This window comes from Lissotriton helveticus, chromosome 1_1, assembly GCF_964261635.1.
Source record: "Lissotriton helveticus chromosome 1_1, aLisHel1.1, whole genome shotgun sequence".
In the NCBI taxonomy this organism is placed as follows: Eukaryota; Metazoa; Chordata; class Amphibia; order Caudata; family Salamandridae; genus Lissotriton; species Lissotriton helveticus.
Window position 1 is genome coordinate 440,815,525 of NC_136057.1, and position 23,109 is coordinate 440,838,633.

At 45.0% G+C, this 23,109-nt stretch overlaps 1 protein-coding gene across 3 annotated transcripts in view; it reads right to left on the bottom strand.

Annotated features, from left to right (window-relative positions):
- LOC144811058 (ataxin-10-like) overlaps positions 1-23,109 on the bottom strand; it is a 1,101,028-nt gene that overhangs the window by 691,206 nt on the left and 386,713 nt on the right. For all 3 annotated transcript variants that reach the window (XM_078673828.1, XM_078673826.1, XM_078673827.1), the window contains one exon: positions 9,990-10,086. In XM_078673828.1, the coding sequence (XP_078529954.1) occupies positions 9,990-10,086 (97 nt within the window). The remainder of the gene's footprint in view (positions 1-9,989; positions 10,087-23,109) is intronic.

The following is a 23,109-nucleotide window of genomic DNA, read 5'->3' on the forward strand; positions in this document are numbered from 1 at the left end:
AACATCTATAACAACCCAAATAAATGTTTACTAACCGATACGGTTCTCTCATTGAGCAAGGTTTTACAGGGGACTCTTATTCCAAAGGGGAGGGATTGTATTATTGTTGGTGGGGGGGATCTTAACCTCAATTTGTGTGATCTAGTAGCTGGGGGGTGTGGACTTATGGGGGCAGGTATAGATGATTCGACCCCACACTTTTCTCATCAGGACGGGGGGATTTATTGAATGAACTGCTGGCATCTTTTAACTTACATTTTGTAAACAGATTATGCACTCCCTGTGTTGATTTTAGTGCAACTTTTGTGGGGAGAGGCCACGGTACCACCATTGATTATATTGTGGCCTCTGAAAGTTATGCCTCATGGTATTTTGATTTTTCTACCCATCCGGTTGGGTTTAGTGATCATCTTCCCCTTTCCTTTACTATCAGATTCCCACAGGCTCAACATAATTCACTGATAGCGAGACTGTCATGGTTGAAATCTTGTGAAATGACTAGATCTAATGGGTATACTATTAAATGGAGTTGTAATGATGCAGAGACCATGCACAATAAGATTGTCAGGGGCTCTCTTGCACACATTGAGAGGTGTTTAGATGAAGAGATTTCTAGTGAGGATGTGCTGAAAGCTTTTGAAATTATCTCTCACAACATTAGAGATAGTCTGTCCCGGTGTGGGCGAGATTCTTCTCCCAGCACATCGACTAATTCTTGGTTTGATGCGGCCTGCTCGAAGGCACATTCCCTTCTGAAGGCTGCTCTACACAAAAAGATCAGGGACCCGGCAGAGGTGGCTATTTGCAGAAAAAACTATCGATTGTCCAGAAGTAACTGTAAGAAAAACATCAAACAGGAGGCCTGGAACAATTTGGTTCATGCAGCCCAATCTAAGGACAGCGCCCAATTCTGGCGCGCAGTTAATGCACCGTTTTTTAACACCTCAAATAGCGCGAGGATTGAGGTCGCCATTAGCGAATCTTCCTGGAACGACTTCTTTTCGGAAGTCTATAACCCAGGGGAGACCTTAAAACTAGTTGATATGGAGGGCATTGATAAAGAGGCATTTCGGACCTTCAATCAAGTTAATTTGGGAATCTCAACCGGTGAAATGACCACCGCCATAGAGCAGAGTAAGGGAAGCAAGGCCCCGGGAACTGATGGGGTACCTATTGACTTGTTTAAACATTTGGTAGATTTATGGTCCCCTATCCTGAAAAGAGTTATGGATGCAAGTGGCGAGCTGGGCCTTCCCAAAACCTGGTCTGATTCCATCATTATCCCCATTTTCAAGAAGGGAGACAGAGAGAGTCCTTCGTGCTATCGACCCATCTCCCTTCTTGATTCTTTTATGAAGATTGTGGGAAGGGTCGTCCTTAACCGATTATCATCATGGGTTGAAGACGCAGGAGTCCTATCCCAGGTCCAATATGGTTTCCGAGAGGGGATGGGCACCGTCGAGCAGGTTTTAAACTTCACACTCCTTCAAGGGAAATACGTACAGGCCAAGGCAGAAAAACTTTATGCGGCATTTGTCGATCTTAGTGCCGCGTTCGATTGTGTCAGGCACGATCGACTATGGGAAGTGCTGGAAAAACTCAAGATAGACGAGCCCATTATCATATTTTTAAGACAACTATATGCCGGGGCTAGGGCAAGGGTGAGATTCGGTGTCAGTGGTGAATGTACCAAACCATTTTTTGTGAAACGAGGGGTGAGACAAGGGTGTGTCCTTGCGCCCCTCCTTTTTAATCTTTATACGAATGATCTAGAAGAGGTTTTGGCGTCTAAAGTTATCGATTCTCCTAGAATCAACTCTAAACAGGTAGTGTCCCTACTATATGCGGACGACGTTGTTATTATGGCTAGAACTGAGAGGGGTTTGCAGTTAGCCTTAGATACATATATTAATTTTATGGAATCCAGGGGCCTGTCTCTAAATGTTAAGAAAACTTTTGCGATGGTATGCACCAGAGGAAAATCCAAAACCTGCAAATTGTTTGCTGGCAGGGATAAAGTGATGACCACTAAAACCTTCACATATTTGGGAGTAGCACTGGAGGCTGCTGGACACTGGGGTCCAGCACTTAAGAGTAGAATCCTTTCTTTCAAAAAGGCCACAGCAGCACTTATGGCCTTTTCGCGCCAAATTGGAAAAAGACCTCCAGTTATCTTACTTAAAGATTTATTCTGCCAAATGTGTAAGTACAGCGATTTATGGGGCAGGCGTCTGGGGCATTCTTGATTCTAGAGAATTACAATCCGTAGAAAATGCTTTTTTAAGGTTTATTTTAGCTGTCCCACCTAGTACTGCAGTGTATAATTGCCACGCTGAGCTGGGGGTCCGTCACATTAGTGACCAGATTGCGATGCAGCCATTACTTCTATGGCACAGGGTTTGGACTGCAGACGAGTTAGTTTTAAACAGAGAAATCATACTCAACGTCATGGCCCTCGATAACTCTCACAAAATACCTTGGCTAACTTACATCCGAAAGTTTTGCCTTGACTTGGGTAAACCCGAGTATTACAATGAACCGAGGGGGCTATGCAGGATCACGAGGGTAGCCCTTAAGAAAGAATGTTGGGCTCATCTGGAATCTTTGAAGCTTGCGGCAGAACTGAACAAAGCTTCGGTTTTTCGTTATCATTCCTTGCTCACCTCAGAAAATATGCAGTCTTATCTGATCTGGTGTTCTAGGGGCTTGGATAGGTACCTACTCACCAGATTCAGATTCAATATTTTTTTCCGCTTAGTGTCTTTCCCTCAAATTAATGATTGGTCTAAAAAACGTATTAATTGTCCGTGCGATGGGAGGTCTGTTCAATCTACACTGCACGTGATCTGTTTCTGTGTTTTTTATCATAATGAAAGAGTCCGATGGATTAAACCACTTTTGAAAAAATATGGCTCATGGCGACATTGTCGGATTGCCTTGTTGTATCTCCAGCTCTTAAATGATGAATTTTGTGTGGCAACTATGACTAATTTTTTAAAGAGTGTCTTTTTAAAAAGGAAAATTCTACTATGTTCTTAAAGTCATTATATATACTGTTACTTATTTCTTGCATCGTACAGTTTTATACACGTTTGATTATTGATGTTGATGCTTTTATGATTTTTTATTTTACAAAAATCGAATAAAGCTTTTTCTACTACTAGTATGCGGGGACATGTTAGAAATGGTATTTTCCCTGTTTTCTTCTACAGCTACTAATGGCGCTGCGGGCATTACTAATCAGCTGTTTAAGTCAAGCGAAAGTCGCCGCTCTGTTCTAGTGATTTGTTCGTTAATGGCGTTCACAGCTCTAACAAGGTAGTTGGTGAGTGTAGAGCTAACAAGATCTGCAGGGGTTTTGCTTCCCTTAGGCTGTGCCATTTTAGTGTTACTACTAACTTTAAAAATATCACCGAGATATGTGTTAAGAAAGAAAAAGCTTTTGAAATTACTATACACAATGATCAATTACAGTCAATAAAATAATAAAATGGTGCCTTACAACTTCTGGCTATTTTCCTATACAATCTTAACTAGGAACAGTTCAGGTGGAGCTTACCACAAACCACTTGTATAATTCGCTTTCTTTGCCACTTAGGTCGTGTACAAGTACCTCCAACAATATTAAATGTTTTAACCAAGGGGGTCGGCCCAGCCCAGCCTCAACAGTCTCGGATGGGCTCAGACGGGCCCGCCATTGGCCCGGGCGAAGCCCGGCGCCCGCCCGCGCGCGTCCCGCATCGCGCAGAAGGTAGTTGATTATATGTCGACAGGGGAAGAAGGCTAACGAGCCTCAGGTGCTCCCGGCGATGTAGAGTGCCCAGGGGCTGATGGGACTCGTAGTCCTTCTGTCTCACACAGCTGGCAGTGGGGGCGCAAGGCGAGGTAGCGTTCGTCCTGACTTCGAGCCCCCAGTGAGGATCGCCTCTTGGAACGGCGTCACAGCCCCCACAGGTGAGCACAGCAGCAGAGTCCGCGCTTAGCCCCAACAGCGCAGCGGCACCCGCGCCAGCGGGTGCTGCAAGTTGTTAAATGCGGAGAGGCTAACGAGCCTCAGGTGCTCCCTGCGATGTAGAGTGCCCAGGGGCTGATGGTACTCGTAGTCCTTCTGTCTCACACAGCTGGCAGTCAGGGTCAGTATTTGGCCATTGACACCCCATTTAAAATGAGTACAGGAAATCTTATGACGAGTTACCACAAATCACAGTTCCAACATTTTACTATGGATCTACCCCATATGCTAAGAATTATGGGCATCATGTCAGGGCCTTCAGCCAGGTGTGGTGGCACGTGTTCTGTGTACCTGTTGCTGGGTATGACTGAGTTTGCAGCTTTCTCAGTTAGACAATTCGAGTCCCCACAGCCACTGATGGTGTCCTCATATAAGCATGTCAGGGCCCGCAGTTTGTCATAGGTAACACCGCCCATTCATCCTTATGCCATCAGTACCCTTGTCTGTAAGGCAAGAATAACCTCAAGTAGGCCAGACCAGCAGAAAACTTGCATGCATAAGACACATACACTCACACACATACACACACTCTCATGCACACATTCTTACTATATCTCTTGCACTCTTTCATACCTTTGTACTCTGTCCCACTCACAAGCAGACCCCCAGTCACTCACATTTCCATTAATCAATCTGCTTTTATTGTGTTAGGAAAGCTTGCCCTGCTGCTTCTAATATACTTAGAATGGTGATCAAAAGAATGATGAATTTAACCGAGATCTCTTGACTGGGGGTGAATGTTAAGACTTAGGCCTATGACGTGGAGGCAGCCATAGCAAGTGCCGGAGGGCGATGGGATAGACTGATTCTTCGACAGCTGGCAATGGTTTTGTTCTGCTGGACCCCATGTACTCAAATACTGGCCAGAGCTGTGCCTCCATGACATAGAGTGGTACATTTGGAAATTACAAGCCACCTTCAAATGGATTCTTTATTTTATTGTATTCTCTTTTTTTATTAAACAGTTGCGATGGTACAGTGAGTAATGACAAAGCCACATTGTGATAGTAGATGAAGAACAGGCAGATGGATACATTCACAGACCAAGTCAGTACACACTACATCGTTAATCAATGGGAAGGTCAATATCCAGATAATTTTTCCGCAGTTCAACCGAAGGAGAGATACATATGTCACCCCGGAACTTATTCCATTTCGCCCACTTGTGATCCCATTTCGATGGACAACCTCTATGTTTCTCCGCAATCATGGCATTGTCCAAGTCTTTGGCCCACTGTGAGTATAAAGATAGATCTCCGGTCCCCCACCCCTGAGCTATGTTTCTTTTAGCAAGGACAAAACCCAGGGACACCAATATATGCTCTGTTTGAGTGAGGTCCGTGGCCTCCCACACATTCAATAGACACAACCGCGGGGAGTGAACAGTACTTTTCCTACTCACTGGCGCCAAAATAGAGACAATTTTCCCCCATAAGGCTGAAGTTTTGGGCACTCCCAGATTGTATGGAAGAAGGTACCCTCGTCTGCACACCCTCTAAGGCAACTAGGGTCCGACTGGCTGCCCATCCTGACTAGAATGTGTCCTGAGAGGTAGATCCTATGCAGAATTTTAAGTTGGATGAGACATAGTCACATGGGGATGGCAACCTTCCTAGAGGTAAGGGCTTCCTGCCAATCGTCATCTTCAAAGTATCCCAGGTCAGTCTCCCACAACTGTCGGAGACGCACCAATGGCTCGGGCTTGTTGTTTATTAGTTTGCAATAGGTAAGTGAGATTGCTTTTTTTGTTAGGGGGTCCGTAAGAAGCCTGTCTTCCAGCGGGGAGGCCCCAAGGAGGGTCTCACCGCTGTCAGCAGCAGTGGTGAGTGCATGTCTGATTTGGAGATAGCAAAATGTTTCAGATTCAGCCAACTGATATCCTTTTTGAAGGTCAGCAAATGAGATCACTGCATTCCGTTTCCAAAGTCCCCTACTGAGGAGATGCCAATTAAATCCCACTTGTCAAAACCCGGGCACCTACTCAATATACCCACAGGGGGTGCGCAGTGTTAGTTTCTTATGCCAACCCTATTTCTTTGTCGCACTCTGCCAAATTGCCACTGTGTGTGCTGTGGGGCCGGTGAGATGTTGTCTTTTGGGGGTTAGTAGAAAGTGCATGCCGGTATCCCCCTTAGCCATCACCCATCTATCCGTGCGATATGCCGGTTCAGACAGCGGGGTGAAGACCCACTGGTTGACCACCGCCATCTGGGATGCCCAGTAATATTCCTTCAGATCGGGTAATGCAATCCCCCCACCGTACCACCCTCTGGTCAATTTGTGGGTCGCTATACGTGGGCTTTTTCCATCCCATAAGAGGGATCGAACCTCACACTCCACGCTGGTAAAATAGGCATCGGGGACTCAGTGGGGTGTGTTCTGCAGAATGTATAGAAATCGAGAGAAGGCCAGCATCTTAAACAGCGCCAGTGAAGTACATCTTTCCGAAGCCTGACCAAGGGAGGCTGAAGATTAGTATCATAAAAGCAGGCCGGGTGCGGAGTGATATTGATGCCAAGATAGCAAAAGCCCTCAGTGGCAACCGTGATACTGATGCCTTTGGGCATCCGCGGCACTGGACCCTGCGGCATGAACAAGACAGATTTCGTCCAAATGTTGGTGTAGCCGGTGTGGACGCTAAAAATTGCAAAGATGTGCAATATTCTATGGATCGAGGCAGAAGGAGCTGCCACGTATAACAGGACATCGTCAGAATAGAGGGAAATTCTATCCTCGTGCTGGTCTGTCCACTTCAGTCCTCTAATCATAGGGTCGCTAATGGCTCCAGTAGCAAAGAAAATATGAGAAGTGATGGGGGCAGCCCTGCCTTGTCTCCCTTTCTAGGAGGATGCTGCGAGAGGTGTGCTGGTTAACTACCACCTGCGCTGTAGGACCGGTATACAGTAGTTTAACCCACTGCATAAAGTGAGGACCAAACCCAAGACGTTCGAGAAGGGCAAATAAATAGGGCCACTCAATGGTGTCAAATGCCATTTTTGCATCGAGTGATAGCAGTGCTGTATCTTCTAAAATGGTATTAATTCTCCCCATCACCCCATGGAGTCTCCGGAGGTTGAGGGCAGTATTACGACCGGGCATAAAGCTTGACTGAGCAGGTGTTATCTTGGAGGACACCAGCTTAAAAAGTTCTATTGGAAGGCCATTAGGGCCCATAGGTTTGCCTGATCTAATGTCGCCAATAGCAGTCGCAAGTTCCTCCACAGGTAAATCGCTCTCTAAGGAATCAAACAGCTTCTGACCTTGTGACCCTGAATTTACTGCTTTCCCACACAAGCTAGAGAAGATAAGATTGAATATCTTTGAGTATATTTTTGGGAACCTTTAGGGGGAGAGTCTGTACCAAAAACAGAAGATGGAAAGAAAATTCCTCATGAAAATGTTGATATGGCAGAACCAGGACAAATCCAGCTTGCCCCATATGTATAGGTATTTAAAGAGCATGTCCAACATTAGTGAAACATCGCTCAGGTATAGAACGGAGCATTTGTTGGGTATCTAGACACCAAGATATGGTAGCAGGCCTTCAATGAACTGGAAGCCATCCCTTATTAGCTAGGGGAGTGTGATGCGAGTCAGGTCAGCAAAGCCCATCCCCAATGATTTACAGACATTAACCTTTAATCCAGACATTTCAGAAGAAATCCTTCGTCCGCAACCAGTGTTGGTACTGTGGTAACTGGATCTGTTAGGAAACATTAGATGTAATCCCCAAAGATTACATGTCCCAAATGTAGTCATGAAGCCCTTGATTAACTGGTTATCGTTTCCATTTTGTATTAATGGTACTATCATGAGGGCAAAGACAAGAGGGGACAAGGGGCACCTCTGCCTTGTGCCCTTATTAAGAGGGATTCACTGTGATACTTTGTCATTAATCCTGATGCGGGTCCTTGCTGTCTAAAATTGGTTAAGAAATTGAGTGTCATGGTCAGACCTAGAGATGCTCTGACCAGAACTTCAGAGACGAAGCATCAGTCTACCCCATCAAAGGCCTTCTCCGTGTCAAGTGAGAGGACCATTGTCATATTTTGGATCTTCACCAACTGAATGAGGTTTACTGCCAAACGTGTATTGTCACATGTTTGTTGTTTGAGCCCAATTTCTATCTTGAGCAGAAAAACCAGTGTCTGCCAAACCTGGTGTAATCTAGTGACCAAATCCTGGTAAAGATTTTCATGTCATTATTAAGGTGTGTATTGAGGTGATAGGAACTTTATAGTTTGGGTTTTTTGCCGAGCTTTAGAAGAACTGTAATGGTTGATGCCATATTTGTATCTGTAACCCTCTCCATTCCCTGCTCGGAAGTCTCTTACCTTGACATGGGAGGTCCTCAAGGAACATTCATGCCTGTTTCGTTCACTGATGTGGAGAAAATGGATTTAGCACCGATATGTGCTTTGAAACATATGTGAACTGTGAAAACATCAGTGCTCTTATGTGCCTTGCTATGTTGTCATATACCAACTTAAACCCTTTGCTGCATTCGTTGCCCAACGGCCGCTGTGAGCACTACCTCCGTTGCCCGATGCGGCCCCGCCCACTCCCCTAAACCGCCGCGGAATTGTCGCTGAGGTTAAGCAGCTAAAGACCACTGAAATCTTAGTATTCCTGTGCATTTATATACATTCTAAATGTGCTGCAGACATATAACATGTTGTACAACTGCACATTTACTGAACTTGGTTAGTAAAATGTAGTCTCACTTTGAGGTTGGCACAATGAATCAATGTCTCGAGAAAGTAGCGGAATCAACTCCTGTTAGTGTTACTTGTTATATATTGTCAAGAATGTCTCACATTCCTTCCCACGAGACGATTCTGGCACCTGCTCAGTAGCAGTCATCTTTAAGTTGTTTATTTATAACCTGGTTGTGCTCCTATTCACTTGCATTGGGGAATATGTATGAAATATGTATAAATCATATGGATTTTAGCATAATATACTCCAACTAATTTGGAGTGAAGCTCTGCTGTATTGAAATTATAATTGCCTTGTATTATTTCTGATTGCTTGCTGGCTATTTTGCAGTAAACACGTTAGACTTAATATGTTGTGTTTTTTCTTTTACAAAGTTACAACCTGAACCCTTGTAACACATGCTGTGACTTTCCTAGCAGTCTAAAGCAGATATGGGGCACACACTCTCCAGAGACACGCAGGAGACAATTACATCCCTACAGTTCCATTTTGTAGAAATTGAGTGTCTTCCTATGAAATCAGCTAATATGATTTGAGAATGTGATAAGATAGCCGGGATATCATACAATTTGGACACGAAGTGTATTCAACAACTGATTAGGGCTCCTTCATCGTGCGAAAGTGCTATCACAACCATCACACCCATCATTTTGTATTTTCTTTATCCATCACATTGCGAATAAATGAGATTTCTTGTTTTTTTAAGGAATGTGGATATTCTGTACCACATACATTTTCCACGTTATCTCACTTCATCTACGACCATCGCTCACTCAATCGTATTCGCTGCACAGAAAATATTGTCTGATTGCATGAAATCTCAAAGCTCAGTCCACTTTGAATACAGTTTAAACCCATACAAGATGAACAGAGTTTTATTTTCCATCACCATGCTGGGCCACAAACTCACTGATAACCACATAGAGAAATATCAACTCGCCCCACATACCACTACTATGTTAACAATATTCAACGTGTAGCAGTTCTGATACCGATGCTTAAAACTGAATAAATAAAAGTCAAAGCGCTGAAGTACATTGCCATGCCTGGTGTTTTAGGGCCACGTAGGGTCATTTCATTACATTAAGCGCCAAGGCAGTAAAAACTATCAAGTCACACCCTATTGGACAGGAACCACTGACTCCACATTAAACAGCCCACATGCCACAAAGGATTGTAGTGCTAGCAGCGCTGAAAATACCATATGTAAAAAGTCAATATAAACGACATGTTAGAAAAGGTGCATGTCAACACTTACAAGAAAAGATCTGGAAAAGCACACTTCCAAATGCTATTTTGGGAATCCCCATTTCCTGATGCAATGTTTCCAAGAAACTGGAGGCCACAGCGAACGGCTGAAACAAATGAGAAATAAAAATATGAGTGCAAATTCGTATCAACAGACAGAGCGAAAACATTTTATGTACTCTGTTTATTACAGAGAAAGGTACACTTAAATTGTTTGTTTTGGCTGAACCGTGGAGGTGAACCCTGGAATCATCAAAGTCGGCCTTCCACCAGCAATAATCTACATATTTCTCTACAATTTTGAATCGCGTTGTTCTCTGTGCTTATTAATTTAACCTCTTTAATATCCTTGGACCCCCACCATTACCTCGACTATTAACCCAGAAAGGTACTTCAATAAATCCTTGCTGGAAAACAATTTGTCAGAAATGTATGCATGCATGAGAAGAATACATCATTAATTAACAGATGGACGGAACCAGTTAGTGATGTAATGACCACGATGATGGAAATGTTTTTGCAAATCGACATAGAAACTTGAAACATAAAAGTCTAACGTGTTAGTCTTTACTACCCGTTCAACCTGTTCTATTTCTAAAACAAACAATGTCTGAAAAATGAGTTTCCAGTTGGTAGCACACTTCCTGTTGAGCTGGAGAGGCCAACTTCCCATTATAGTATCCAAGTCAGAACCACCAGTCCCATCAGCAGCCTCCAGAAAGTATTCCCAATTTCTGCCATGGTCATGAGTAAACCAAACACTTAATCCACAGAAAGATGTAAAAATGTCAAGCTATTCTTGCTGAGCATGTTGAAGACATGTACGCCTGGATAATTCTGCATAACAGGAAGTGGTCTAAATATCTACATGGGCTCCTGCTCTTGAATACTGCCCATCAGAGCATAACTTCCAACTGGCTCCATGTCACGAGTGTCTCGGTCAGCCACAGTCTAGCCAACGCCATTCTCCATGTTTAGACTTGTAGCCCCATATTTAATATGGGATAATAAACTAGGATTTAAATTAACCAAAGTGGTCTAAGCCAAATAGTCGGGGCTGGCTCAAGGTGGTCCTTGTGACCTGGATGTAGGACATAGGTACATATTCTTTCCAACTAAGGTGATGCTGGGTGGATACATCTGTTACAAAAGAACATTGGTTAATCTAGAACTTTTTGTTACAGGACCAATGTTTCTTTTTACGTTGGACCACCTTTTAAAGAGGAACAGGTTATGAAAGCTGCTTTGTGAATAATTTTTTTATTAAATAGATTTGTAAATGGTTTTAATTGACCATGCAAACACAAACTGAAACTGGACTAAAGGAGAAAGCGCATTGATGCAGGCTTGTGTAAGTGGTGTGAGGAAATATACAAAAGAGAAATCTAAAATTGTGTTTACCATTAATTGCCAATAAATGGGCAACATATTTTTTATTACACTGCAACTAAATTCCCAGATGAATCACCGATTTCAAGACATGGAGCCAGTTGGTAGTTAACCAGGGCAAAACCATAGATACCCTTAGAATTGTTCCAAAAATCTGCCTAGTATGCCACCTTCTTGCATACAACAAGCTCATAACATGCCAGAGGAATAACCCAAACAAAAGAAAAGTAGCAGGGCGATAGGTTTGGCAGGCATGCACTAGTGGTTGTATCTGGATTTTGTACAGCACTTTTTGACAGGGGGGGTAATGGGGCTGTGATTACTGAAGCATTACTTAAGTATAGGTATAGAAGTTTTTTAAAGACACCCTAAACCGCTGAAGACAAGAGCAAAGAGAGGCAGCCTGAATAGAAAATAACACCACCAAAGAATATCCCTAGCAAACTCAATGTCCACCATACAAAGTCGTAGATCTCTTGCAGTGATTTCTAGAGACCCCTCCCCAATGTACGCCTGAGCGGTGCTATGGCAGGCATGAGTGTCTTCATGGGCATTGTGACCTAAATGAGGCCCGCTACAGGCCCCATGCTTATCACCCACAGCACAGAAGCATCATCAAAAGTGGCACCAAGTGGGCCCTACCCTCTTTATTACCCCTACCTCCAATGTGTCACCCTCTTACTTCCACCCAGTCCTCTTAAATTGCCTTAGCCCCGATCACAATCTGGTATGTTATGTTAGGGTACACTGCATGTTTATTTCAGAGCGCCTATCCACTACTGCTGCTACTGGTGAGTTCTACTTGAGGACGAATTATTCAGTTTCACATATGGAAAACAGGACAGCATTCATGTCCATGCTCTTTCTTTTTATGCAGAATCCTGCCTGTAACATATGGCATACTTGAATACTAACAACGTTTTTTTTTTAAATGGCATAGAAGGCAGTCCCAGCACATGGCACGACAAATGAAGTGTATTTGTCACTGTAAGTAGAAAAAGTTGCATAGTATCCTTACAAGCATCATTCCACATTCGGCGAATTCGCATCTTTACAAATAGATTGATTAATATTACAAAAAAATGAAATATTTCAAAATCATGAATGACTTTAATTTTGACATCATTCTAGCCTGAAATGCTATGCTGTAAAGGGGTGAAAGCCGCCCAGGAGATGAGGTCGAGTGTTTAAGTAGCTGATCTTGGAACCTGAAACAAATGCTGGTTTTGGTAAGAAACCAAAAATGATGGGATTCTGGGCGAATCAACATATCTGAGTGTGCTTTAAGTTGTAAATATGTGGGATATGGATATTTTAAAAGTAACTCCACAGTGACCTTGAGCTACCTATCAGATGTCTTAAAGAAAATAAATAGTACACTAGAATATAAACCATCACATACAATGGAGGTTGTATAACCTGAACTGAAGCCAGTCTGCTGTCACAGAGCCTTGCATCCTTCACTGTATAAGGTGATATAGGAATCAAGCATTGGCAAAGCCAAATGGCTGAGTTATTATAGGAAAATGAATTCTTTGTTGTAACGGCTAAAAGTCAATATTAAACAGGCTGCTGTATATTCAGTACGGATTACAGCAGCTACTAATACTTGCTGTTGAATGTTGTGAGAGGCAAGACATACAACAGCAAAGTCCTATTAGTAGCAAAGAGCTGCATGAGATAGGAGGAAGACAGGGCAAAGTGAAAAAGTAATTAAGACAGATCTCTCAAATTAGCAGGTTCATGTGTGAGTAGCTGTTCCACAGATTCTGGAACTTGTTGTCCTGGCATTCTAATGGGATATACAGGACTACAATTTCCAAAAACGCAACAACAAAAACCGATGGATTGGATGAGTTGTGCCTGCATGGAAAAGGGTAACTTGAGCTCTCTGATTACGGGTATAGAGGCACTGCACTCGGCAAATATACAGAGTAGGTAATCTTTTTTCTGACATGATCGCCTATGGATCTATAAATAACAGAACTGGCAGAGCCGAGAGAGATTACAAGTATACTTCTATATATAAATGAAACATGTATATTCGCCACCATCTCAGGGTTACAATATCATATTTTAATGTTGAACATTATTAAAACAAATCCAGTCACTATCAAACCCCGGTCCCACAAAGCATGACATCTCATTATTGAAGGCTATCTGCTTGGGGGGAGTCGAAGCCCATGAAGGATACCACGTTGTAAAGCCAATAATGCATTCCATTTTGTGAGTCTGCAGGAAATGCATTATGGTGAAATTAAATATAATGCCCTCATGTGCAGTAGGGAAATAGACTATTTCACCTGAAATATATGAAATTTAATTGAGAAGATATCTGTAAAACAGAACAAAAAAGGAGGGCAATTGCGAAAATAGTGCATTCAGCGGACCAAATACCAAATACCAAAATACCAAGATTTCAGTGTAACTTTAAGACAACAATGGAGGCTCAAATCATGCATTTCCTTCTTGCTTCATTTATAAAAGCAGAGAGATAAAAGGTAACAGCCAGTGGGGTAACAAAAGCTTAGCGGGCCCCTCTGAAAGGAATGGTGATGGGGGGCCCCTACGGTGCCAATCCCTCGCATTCACCAACAGCCCTGTAGAAGAACTTCACCTTTGCCGCCTGCATTCACATCACTTCACCAATAGTTTCCATGATACGTTTAGTGTCAAAGAGAAAAAAAGTTATCCTTGTGGGATGAGCATACTCTACATACATGAACACTAAAATCCGAGCTGTGTTCATACTTTTTATAATACTAATATTATTTATATTAACAAAATGTAACTTTAGGGGCTGAGCGAATGTTCCCCTCATTGACCCCTAAATAGGGGAGTAGGTTTGTAAGGGATGTGCAGATGCAAATTCAATCTAGTGGTGTAGATTAAGCAAGCTATTTCTAGTTTGGCAAAGCAAATCAATCTATCATAAATTCACAGAACTCCCATTCTATGAGACTGACAGTTCCCCTTTCAACTTAAAGCCGTATTCTGAGTGCCCAGGTGTAGCACCAGCTTATCTGATTAAATGTGTGATCCCCCACCCCCTGATGTTCACTTCTAGGGACGCCAATGATAGTCTGGCTAGTGGTATTTTAAACATCGCATGTAATAAAATGCATAGAGAACATAATGCAGATGTATGTAATGTCCAAAGCAGGGATTGGTAATATGCTGTAACATAATTTGGTCCTTCCATACTGCAAAATTCCAATGGCCTTGGCAAAAAATGTAAATTAATTGTTGAGGGGTTCATATTCAGTTTAAGAGATGCTGTCACCTTTTCAAGGCATCTCCTTGGATTAAAATATATATCATGTCCGTACAGAACTCCTCCCCTTAGTTTATTACATATGCAGGGGCACCATGCCTACACTTAACTATGTAAAACAGGACTACCAATCTTGAGTCAGTTTATGAGTGACATTTCATTGTTTGCAGCAGCTTTTGTATGACATTTTCAAGCCTCACTTGTGACACTCTGACTGACAACTTAGTGAAAATGTTGTCTTTGGCCCAAGCAGGTAATGTTTATGCACACGTAGCAGGATTTCCCCCCCCCCCCCCCCCCGATGCATGTTCAAAGACCCTTTGGGGGTAACTAACCCTAATTGTGTCAGAAATTGTACCTAGCAATACAGATTGACATAATTTGGACCTCTCACAATAGCATGACCCCCTTTTAGCAATTACTCCCTTATGGCCGCCTGCCACTATCATTACCTGCCCAATAAAGTCATGTGCTTGGTCCACTTCCTCACAGCCGGTTAGATACTTTCATGGTATTAATGACTCCCTTGTTATACAGAGGAAAGGATTTTATTTTGGAAACTAAAATAACCAATGCTGCTGTACCTTCCTGCTATAGGAGCTACCAGTATGAAAAGACAAACTTACTTTGAGAAAACAATTAAGGAAAAGTCTTCCATGCTCAACATATGTACAAGAAATTATCACTTAGACTTTACACAGTGACCTCGCATTTTACCATTTCAGCTATGAGTAGCTAATGCATTGCATTCTTGAACTTGTAGTCCTGTCTATAACGGAGAAGCAAAATAACAAGAACCAGGTTTAAAAAACAAGATTCATCTCACAAGAAAGGTTGCGATTTCTGCTTTAAAATCCTGCAACTTAATGTGGTTACTTAAATATTGAATTCACTGGAATTTTATTTTAATGTAAGAGAGGCTTTATCTTGGTTTACAAAAATAATACATGAAGCACTTGTAAATATTTCAGTAAAGCTGGTAACTTGTGTTTTTCATTGCAGTCATATTATTGGTATATATTTGTTAATTATTTTTAACTATATGTATTCCATATCGCTTTTAACTTTGGCCTGCCACATAATACAAAGTTATTCAAATCATGCTTGAGGAAAATAAGAACTCTGGGTTTCAATCAGATCCTTTAATGGCAACATTTTGAAATTAACAGCAATGACTAGAATTTACTGTCCAAGCTTTATGTTTTTACCCTTATCAGTAAATACTTTAAACAGATAATGTGAGAGGGAAACACATTAGAATGTGTTCTACAATAGACCCCCGAATGATAAGTAAACAAAGATATAAAAGCGAGGATTTTATCTAAGCTCAGACTCGCCAAAAATATTGGAGGGGTAGGCTTGGCAAATTCCAGGAATTACCAAATAGCATACATGTGCAAATAGGAGGCAACTTTGTTTATGGATAAACTTAATTACAGACCTCAATGGTTAGATGTAGCATTAAATCTTATCAAGGGAATCCCCCTCCCAGCAATTATGACAATGCAGACCTCTAAATTGGATCACTCTAGATATAAACTTTTAAACACTAAAAAATCCTTAACACAACTGGATGCGCTTTCCAAAATAAAAATGGGTGCTTTTAACGCACAGGTGTGCCGCACAATCCCACGATAAAAATAAAGAAAGAAACAATATTCTGTAAAGAGTGGTCTCGTAAAGGTATCAATATTGTAAAGGACCTTTACAATAACACTTCACCTGTTCCTTTCTCTACCCTAAAGAAGGAGAAAGATTTAACTGAATTAGACTTCTACGACTTCCTGAAACTTAAAGTACAGATATCTAAACCTAATTCTACTCACTCACCCCCTCGCTCCCCTCCAAACTATCCCAATTGTTTAATGTGGGCCACACGGGATCAAGGATCTATAAATTACTACTCCCCTCACCGGGTAAGCATCATTTAAGTAACGGTAACAAAGTGGGAGACAGAATCGAACAGCAAAAAACGTACCATTGACTGGTCACGTATTCATATGATGCCTTTCAAACACAAAATCTCCCCTACTCTCTCACAAACAAAATTTATGATTATAAATAGGACTTACTAGATCCCTGCAAGACTACTTAAGCTTAAACTAACCCAGTCCCCACAATGCTGGAACTGCAATTCTCAAACTGATGACTTATCACACATGCTACTACTGTGTCTTATGTTACAAAACTTTTGGAATAAAGTCTTCAATTACATTACCCAGACATTCAACATCTCTCCGGTTAAAAAGCTATCATTTATATTTGCTGGATTTCTTGACCCAGACCTACTGGGAGAGGATGACCGCTTTCTGCTTGACTTAATGCTATCATTGGCGTGTAAAAAAGTTCTGCGTAATTGGGAGAGTTTGGGGAAAATGTTATTAAAAAAAGGACAAGAAGGGCTAACATTTTTAAGAGGTGAGTATAATATCGCCTTAAATACCTCCCTTTGGAAACCTAGACACAGGAAGATATGGAAAGCGCTTGACTCAGCATCTAAGGTTTTTAAACCTGCTTGAAATACCAATCCCAAACGTGATTATCATCACGCTAAATCGCAGTCCCCTCAGCATATACAAACATCCAACTAGGGCTGAGTGATGGTTCCTTATCAGAATAAGGTTTAATCGCTGAACCAACCAACAATGTCAATAGGTGTGCCCTTTGACCCTGAGCGTATTCCTCCTCTCCTCCTACTTCTACTCTCCTCTTATACTTACTATTCTCCTTTTTCTTTCTCCATATATCTTCAGTTGAGTTTTAGTATAGTTTAATTACTTTTATTGTTTGCTTTTTTTCTTGAATCTCTCCATGATGAAAAGAGGTTAAAGGATATTCAACAGGACTCTCATTGCTGTGATATATGCATTTAATAATAATTGACTGGATAAAATTGGTCCTTGAACCATCGATCACTACCTAGACATGTGTAACTTAAAGTATACTAGTCTGCACCTGTGAAACCAATATGAGCTCTCAGACCTGTCTATGTATTCCGTAACTGCTTATCCCTGTGTGAGATTGATATTATGGCTAGCTTACCAATCAACATTTGTTCCCCCACCTGCTCAGTTGCTTGATTCATTCAACTGGCTGTACCGTATCACTTGTAAAATGATCTCATCTACCTTTATTCAAGGTGACATTTGAGGAATTGCTGTACTTTTACTCCTCTGCTCTCTGTCTTTTATTTATTTTGTGTTCGAAAAACCAATAAAGTTATTGAAATAAAAATAATGAATACAGATTATTTCATATAAAGTTTTACTAATCTTAAAATATGAGACTCCAGTAAATTCTGTGCTGCTTTTTCCCTCTAAAAAGTGGATGCTTTCTGTCAGGGACCCACACCCACTCCTGAAAGGTGCCTGGCAGGATAGGACTGAAAAGAAACAAATACGTTATTTTCTTTCTTTTCAGTTCGGGGCCAGCACTGCGTCAGCTCAAAGCAGGCATCACACTGCAGCTGCTTTAGAGAGATACACGCTGCACAGACAAGCGGAGGGTGCCCCCTTCCAGTAGAGAAGACCGGGCCCGCCCCACCACAGGGGCTGAGGGGGAGTTTGTTACGTCCCTGGTAACAACAAAACTGAAATTCAAGTCCTTGTTCAGTAAAAGAAAAACATTGCCTAGCAAACTCTGGGATAAAACTACATTTGAAATAATCTCACAATAATATAGAATTGTATTATGTCCCTTCTAATGGTACTCCACTGTACTGCTTGCAGTTGCGCACTGTTCACAGGGTTTCTCTTCAGCACAGCGTTTATTTTTTTAATTTTGTTTAGCAGTATGGCGGAGGCATTTGTTGTGGATGTAGGTTTACTACTTGAGGCTTGTCCCTCCTCCATCTCTCCTTTCACATCCCAAACTTTCTCCTACTGCTCTGTTATCTAAATCAACACTTTCTAAACCCTTCCCTCTTCTATCCTTCCACTATATCCTTTTCAATCCAACGAACAGACTAGCATGTCCACCGCTCAAATTAATTTCATAAGTCCCAATACTAATTCACCACTAATACATTTTGGGTTCCGGAGTAGCGTGCTACTCGCCAACAAACGCATTGATGCCTCATCATGGGTAGAAGAGTTATATAAATGCAATTACAATATATGAAGATAATACAAAAATGTGCCCCACAAACAAGCCAACTGGCATCCCCGATGTTTTATCAATTTCGGTTTTCACTGTAGTTTGCTTGTCTATTTCGAGAAGCAACTGCTTTGCCAGCAAATTCACGTGATGAACCTCCACCCGAGCACTAGCTCAAACAAACGTATTCTTGGTTTTCAAGATAACTGCAAAGGTCTCCCGGTCAATTGTTAGCAGTACCGGGTCAAACCTCAGTTTGTAAATACACTCACACACCCCAATTTGAAGCCATACATCTGAAAACAACACACAGTAGGCTGGAGCACATACTCCTGGTGCAATGGACAGCAAAGTAAGTAATATAAAAGGACAAGGGGGCGTGGCCAAGCAACATGGCCGACAGGACGTAGGCTCCTGGCAGGCCGACACTATAATCCTGTACAAAGATCCTTTACGGGCTCATCATTCGCTCCAAAGAGGGGTACACGAGCACCGGAAACCTTGGGCTACATCCTGGTATAATTTCTGGGCTGACTGCTGGAAGGAGAGCGCAGAAGTCGGATCGGGCACTGCGGAGGTGGGGCTGGATTCACGTGAGGCCGGGGTCTGGGCCTGCTTTCGCGTGACGGTGGCGGCCCTTGCTCGAGTCGCCGGCGAACACCAAAGCCCCTGGGCCGGAGAGCGCGCCGCTGCGAGAGTGAGACCCGCTGCCATCTGGGGCCTCGACTGCGGGAGCTCGCTGGGAAAAACCTGTTGGGCATTGCGGGAGCGCCCGAAGTAACTGCCGCACCGGCTGGCGCTGACTGGAGTGAAGCGGCTCGCCCGGCTCGGACTACCAGAGCCGTCCTACTGGTGGGGGAACCGACTGGGGGGTGCTCGCTGTCCCTCCCGTTCGGACCCGAGCCCTACGTTAGCAACGAGGCCTGGTGGGAGACTGGAGAGCGGCCGGGGGCGGAGCTGGTATCCTGAAGGGCCGGGGTCTGAGGCCTGGTCCCGCAGGACCGAGGCGAACTGAACCCCGGGAGCCCACGGTCCTCGGGCCCTTGGGAGGGGGGAGCTATCCTGCGGCGGAGAGGCCCACAGCCATCTGGAACCCCCTGGGTGCAGGAGATCGTAGACTGTTCAGCCGGGCCTTGCGGTGGGCCTGCGGGGACTGACGCACCTCGGCGCTGGAGTGAGGGGAGAGATTCGCGCTGCCTGGGACCTACGCCCAAAATCTGCTGGGAGCGATACGGAGAAGGAGGTGCCCGCTGCCATTGGGGCCCTCCTGTGTGGACTGCGCTCTGGGCTGGCGATGGGGCCTAGCGGCGGACATGGGTGCTGACCCGCGGGGAGTCGTGTGGGCCCTGAATCCTGGGAAGTTTTGGTCTGAGGCTCCGAAGACTGCAGCTCGGGTGGCCGGCTCACTGGGCCCTGAGACAAGCGGAACACGCCCCTGGAAGAAGATCCACCTTCATCTGGGTCCCAGGGGCGAAGGGGAGCATTGGGGACCCGATTTGGCACAGTGACGGTCGCGCAGGCGGGGGCCTGCCTGGAACACGGCTTGAGGGACTGTTCCTAGAGGTGACGACCTGATGCTGGAGGGGCCTGCTGCAGTTGGGGGACCCTGCGAGGACTGGAATCCAGAGGATAGACTGGAATTCTGGGAATCGACTGGGACCTGGAGACGCGCCTTGTCACTGAGGACGGTGAGATTGCTGGCTGGGGACGTTGCGGTGGGAACGATTTTGGCCCTCTTGTACTGGCGCTGTGGTCTACTGGTCGGATTGGGGGAGGCTCCCTCGGACATTGAGCGCCTCCTGACGTCCGAGGGATCCTGGGCGTGCTGCAGGGACCTGCTGTGGGTCGTGTGCACGCCGCAGTAACATCAGGGTCCTTGGCATCCCAGAACGGGCAGAGGCGGGGAATGTGGAGCGCTTTCTGGAGCACTGGATTCATACAAAATTATGCCCGAGGGGTCTGTCGGAGGTCTTTGTGATTGAGCGGGCTCATAGGGCCGCCAAGACCCAGAGCGCCTCTGCGAGCCCTCATTGCCAAAATCCTCAATTACCGAGACAAAGACTGTATCCTGAGGGCGGCGAGGGAATTTGCGGACCTCACCTTTGAGAATAACAGGGTCTCCATCTATCCAGACTACACCCAGCAGGTACAGGAGCAGCGGAAGTCCTTTTTGGCAGTCAAACAGAAACTCCGGGAGATGCACCTACAGTATATGCTGGTCTACCCGGCTAAGATTTGTACTGTCACAGGGGAAGGCACATTTCTTTGAAACCCCGGAAGAAGTCTGGGAGTGGCTGGAGATCAGGGGAGATGCCCTCCCTCCGGGCGAACGGGGGTGGGGGGGCACTGCGGCAATTGGGGAACACGACCACCGAAGAGGCACGCCAGCAGACGATGACGCTGCTTCGACACAGCTGAAAGTGAGGAGAGGCGCAGAGTTACAGTAGGTGATGATGGGGCCTTACGCCCGGAACCACCCGAGACTGGGGGTTTATCGGTACTGGTCCCAGATACACTGCAGGTCACTGTTGAGGATATCTCGCCTACCGATTCTACGGTCCCTGAGACAGCGGGGGCCAAGACTCTTGATTCGGCGGATCCATCTTGAGGAGACTGGGTGCTTGCGTGTTTTTTGTCTGTATGATGCAGGTACTGCTGCCCGGCCTCGATGGGCCTCCCCCAGTAGGGAGTATACACTCTGGATAATGCATAGGGGAGACTTCTTCTCTCCGCGGAGAATGCAGAGGTGGGGGGATGGAGGGAGGGGGAGTGGGAGGTGGTGGTTTTTTTTTCGGGAAGGACGGTTTGAGCCCTGTATTAATGCTGTGATAGTGGGCCTTGCTGGGAGTCTGAGTTTTCCTTCTTTTCTGAGTTTTGAGTTGGTTAGCCATGTTGGGCGAATGGGGTGGCTGGCACCAGCGGGGGAAGGGCATATTGGCAAGTTATGTTGTTGCAGGTATATTGCTCGTGGGTGGGGGGAGGAGGGGATGTTGGAAGGGGTTGTTGAATGGGAATGTTGCAGGCATCGTTTGTATTACATTTCGGGCACTAGATGGGATGTACATTGTGAATAGAGCACTATGGTGGGGTAGACCACATTGTAAGTCATGGGGTATAATCAATCAATCAATCAAGAAATTTGTATAGCGCGCTACTCACCCGGAGGGTCTCAAGGCGCTTGGGGGGGGGATCCGCTACTGCTCGAACAGCCAGGTCTTGAGTTGCTTCCTGAAGGAGAGGTGGTCTTGGGTAAGACGGAGGTGGATGGGGAGGGAAATCCAGGTCTTGGCTGCCAGGTAGGAGAAGGATCTTCCTCCCATGGTGGCTCTTCGGATGCGTGGAACGGCGGCGAGGGCGTGACTGGTCGATTGAAGTTGGCGGGTGGGAGTGTAGAAGGTCAGGCGGTTGTTGAGGTACCTGGGGCCTAGGTCGTGGAGGGCTTTGTGTGCGTGGGTGAGGAGGCGGAACGTGATTCTTTTGCTGACGGGGAGCCAGTGCAGATCTTTCAGGTGTCCGGAGATGTGGCTGTGGTGGGGGATGTCCAGGATGAGTCGTGCGGAGGCGTTCTGGATGCGTTGGAGTCTTTTCTGTAGTTTGGCTGTGGTTCCGGTGTAGAGGGTGTTTCCGTAATCTAGTCGGCTGGTGACAAGTGCCTGGGTGACCGTCTTCCTGGTTTCGGTGGGGATCCATGGGAAGATCTTTCGGAGCATGCGTAGAATGTTGAAACATGAAGATGAGACGGCGTTGACTTGTCTGGCTATCGACAAGGAGGAGTCCAGGATGAAGCCCAGGTTGCGTGCGTGGTCCGTTGGTTTGGGTGCGCTGCCTTGGGCCGGGGGCCACCAGGAGTCGTCCCAGGCAGATGGTGATGATCCAAGGATGAGGACTTCCGTCTTGTCAGAGTTTAGTTTCAAGCGGCTGTTCTTCATCCACTCGGCGACTTCTTTCATCCCTTCGTGTAGGTTAGTTCTGGCGGTGGCGGGGTCGTTGGTGAGGGAGAGGATCAGCTGGGTGTCGTCGGCGTAGGAGATGATGTTGAGGCTGTGTTGGCGTGCGATGGCTGCGAGGGGGCTCATGTACACGTTGAAGAGGGTGGGGCTGAGTGATGATCCTTGTGGTACGCCGCAGATGACTTTGGTGGCCTCAGATCTGAACGGGGGGAGGCGGACTCTCTGGGTTCTTCCGGCGAGGAACGAGATGATCCACTCCAGTGCCTTCTCTTGGATTCTGACGTTGCTGAGGCATTGTACTAGGGTGCGGTGGCAGACAGTATCGAACGCTGCGGAGAGGTCCAGGAGGATGAGGGCCGCTGCTTCCCCGTTGTCGAGCAGGGTTCGGATGTCGTCCGTGGCTGCGATGAGGGCGGTCTCAG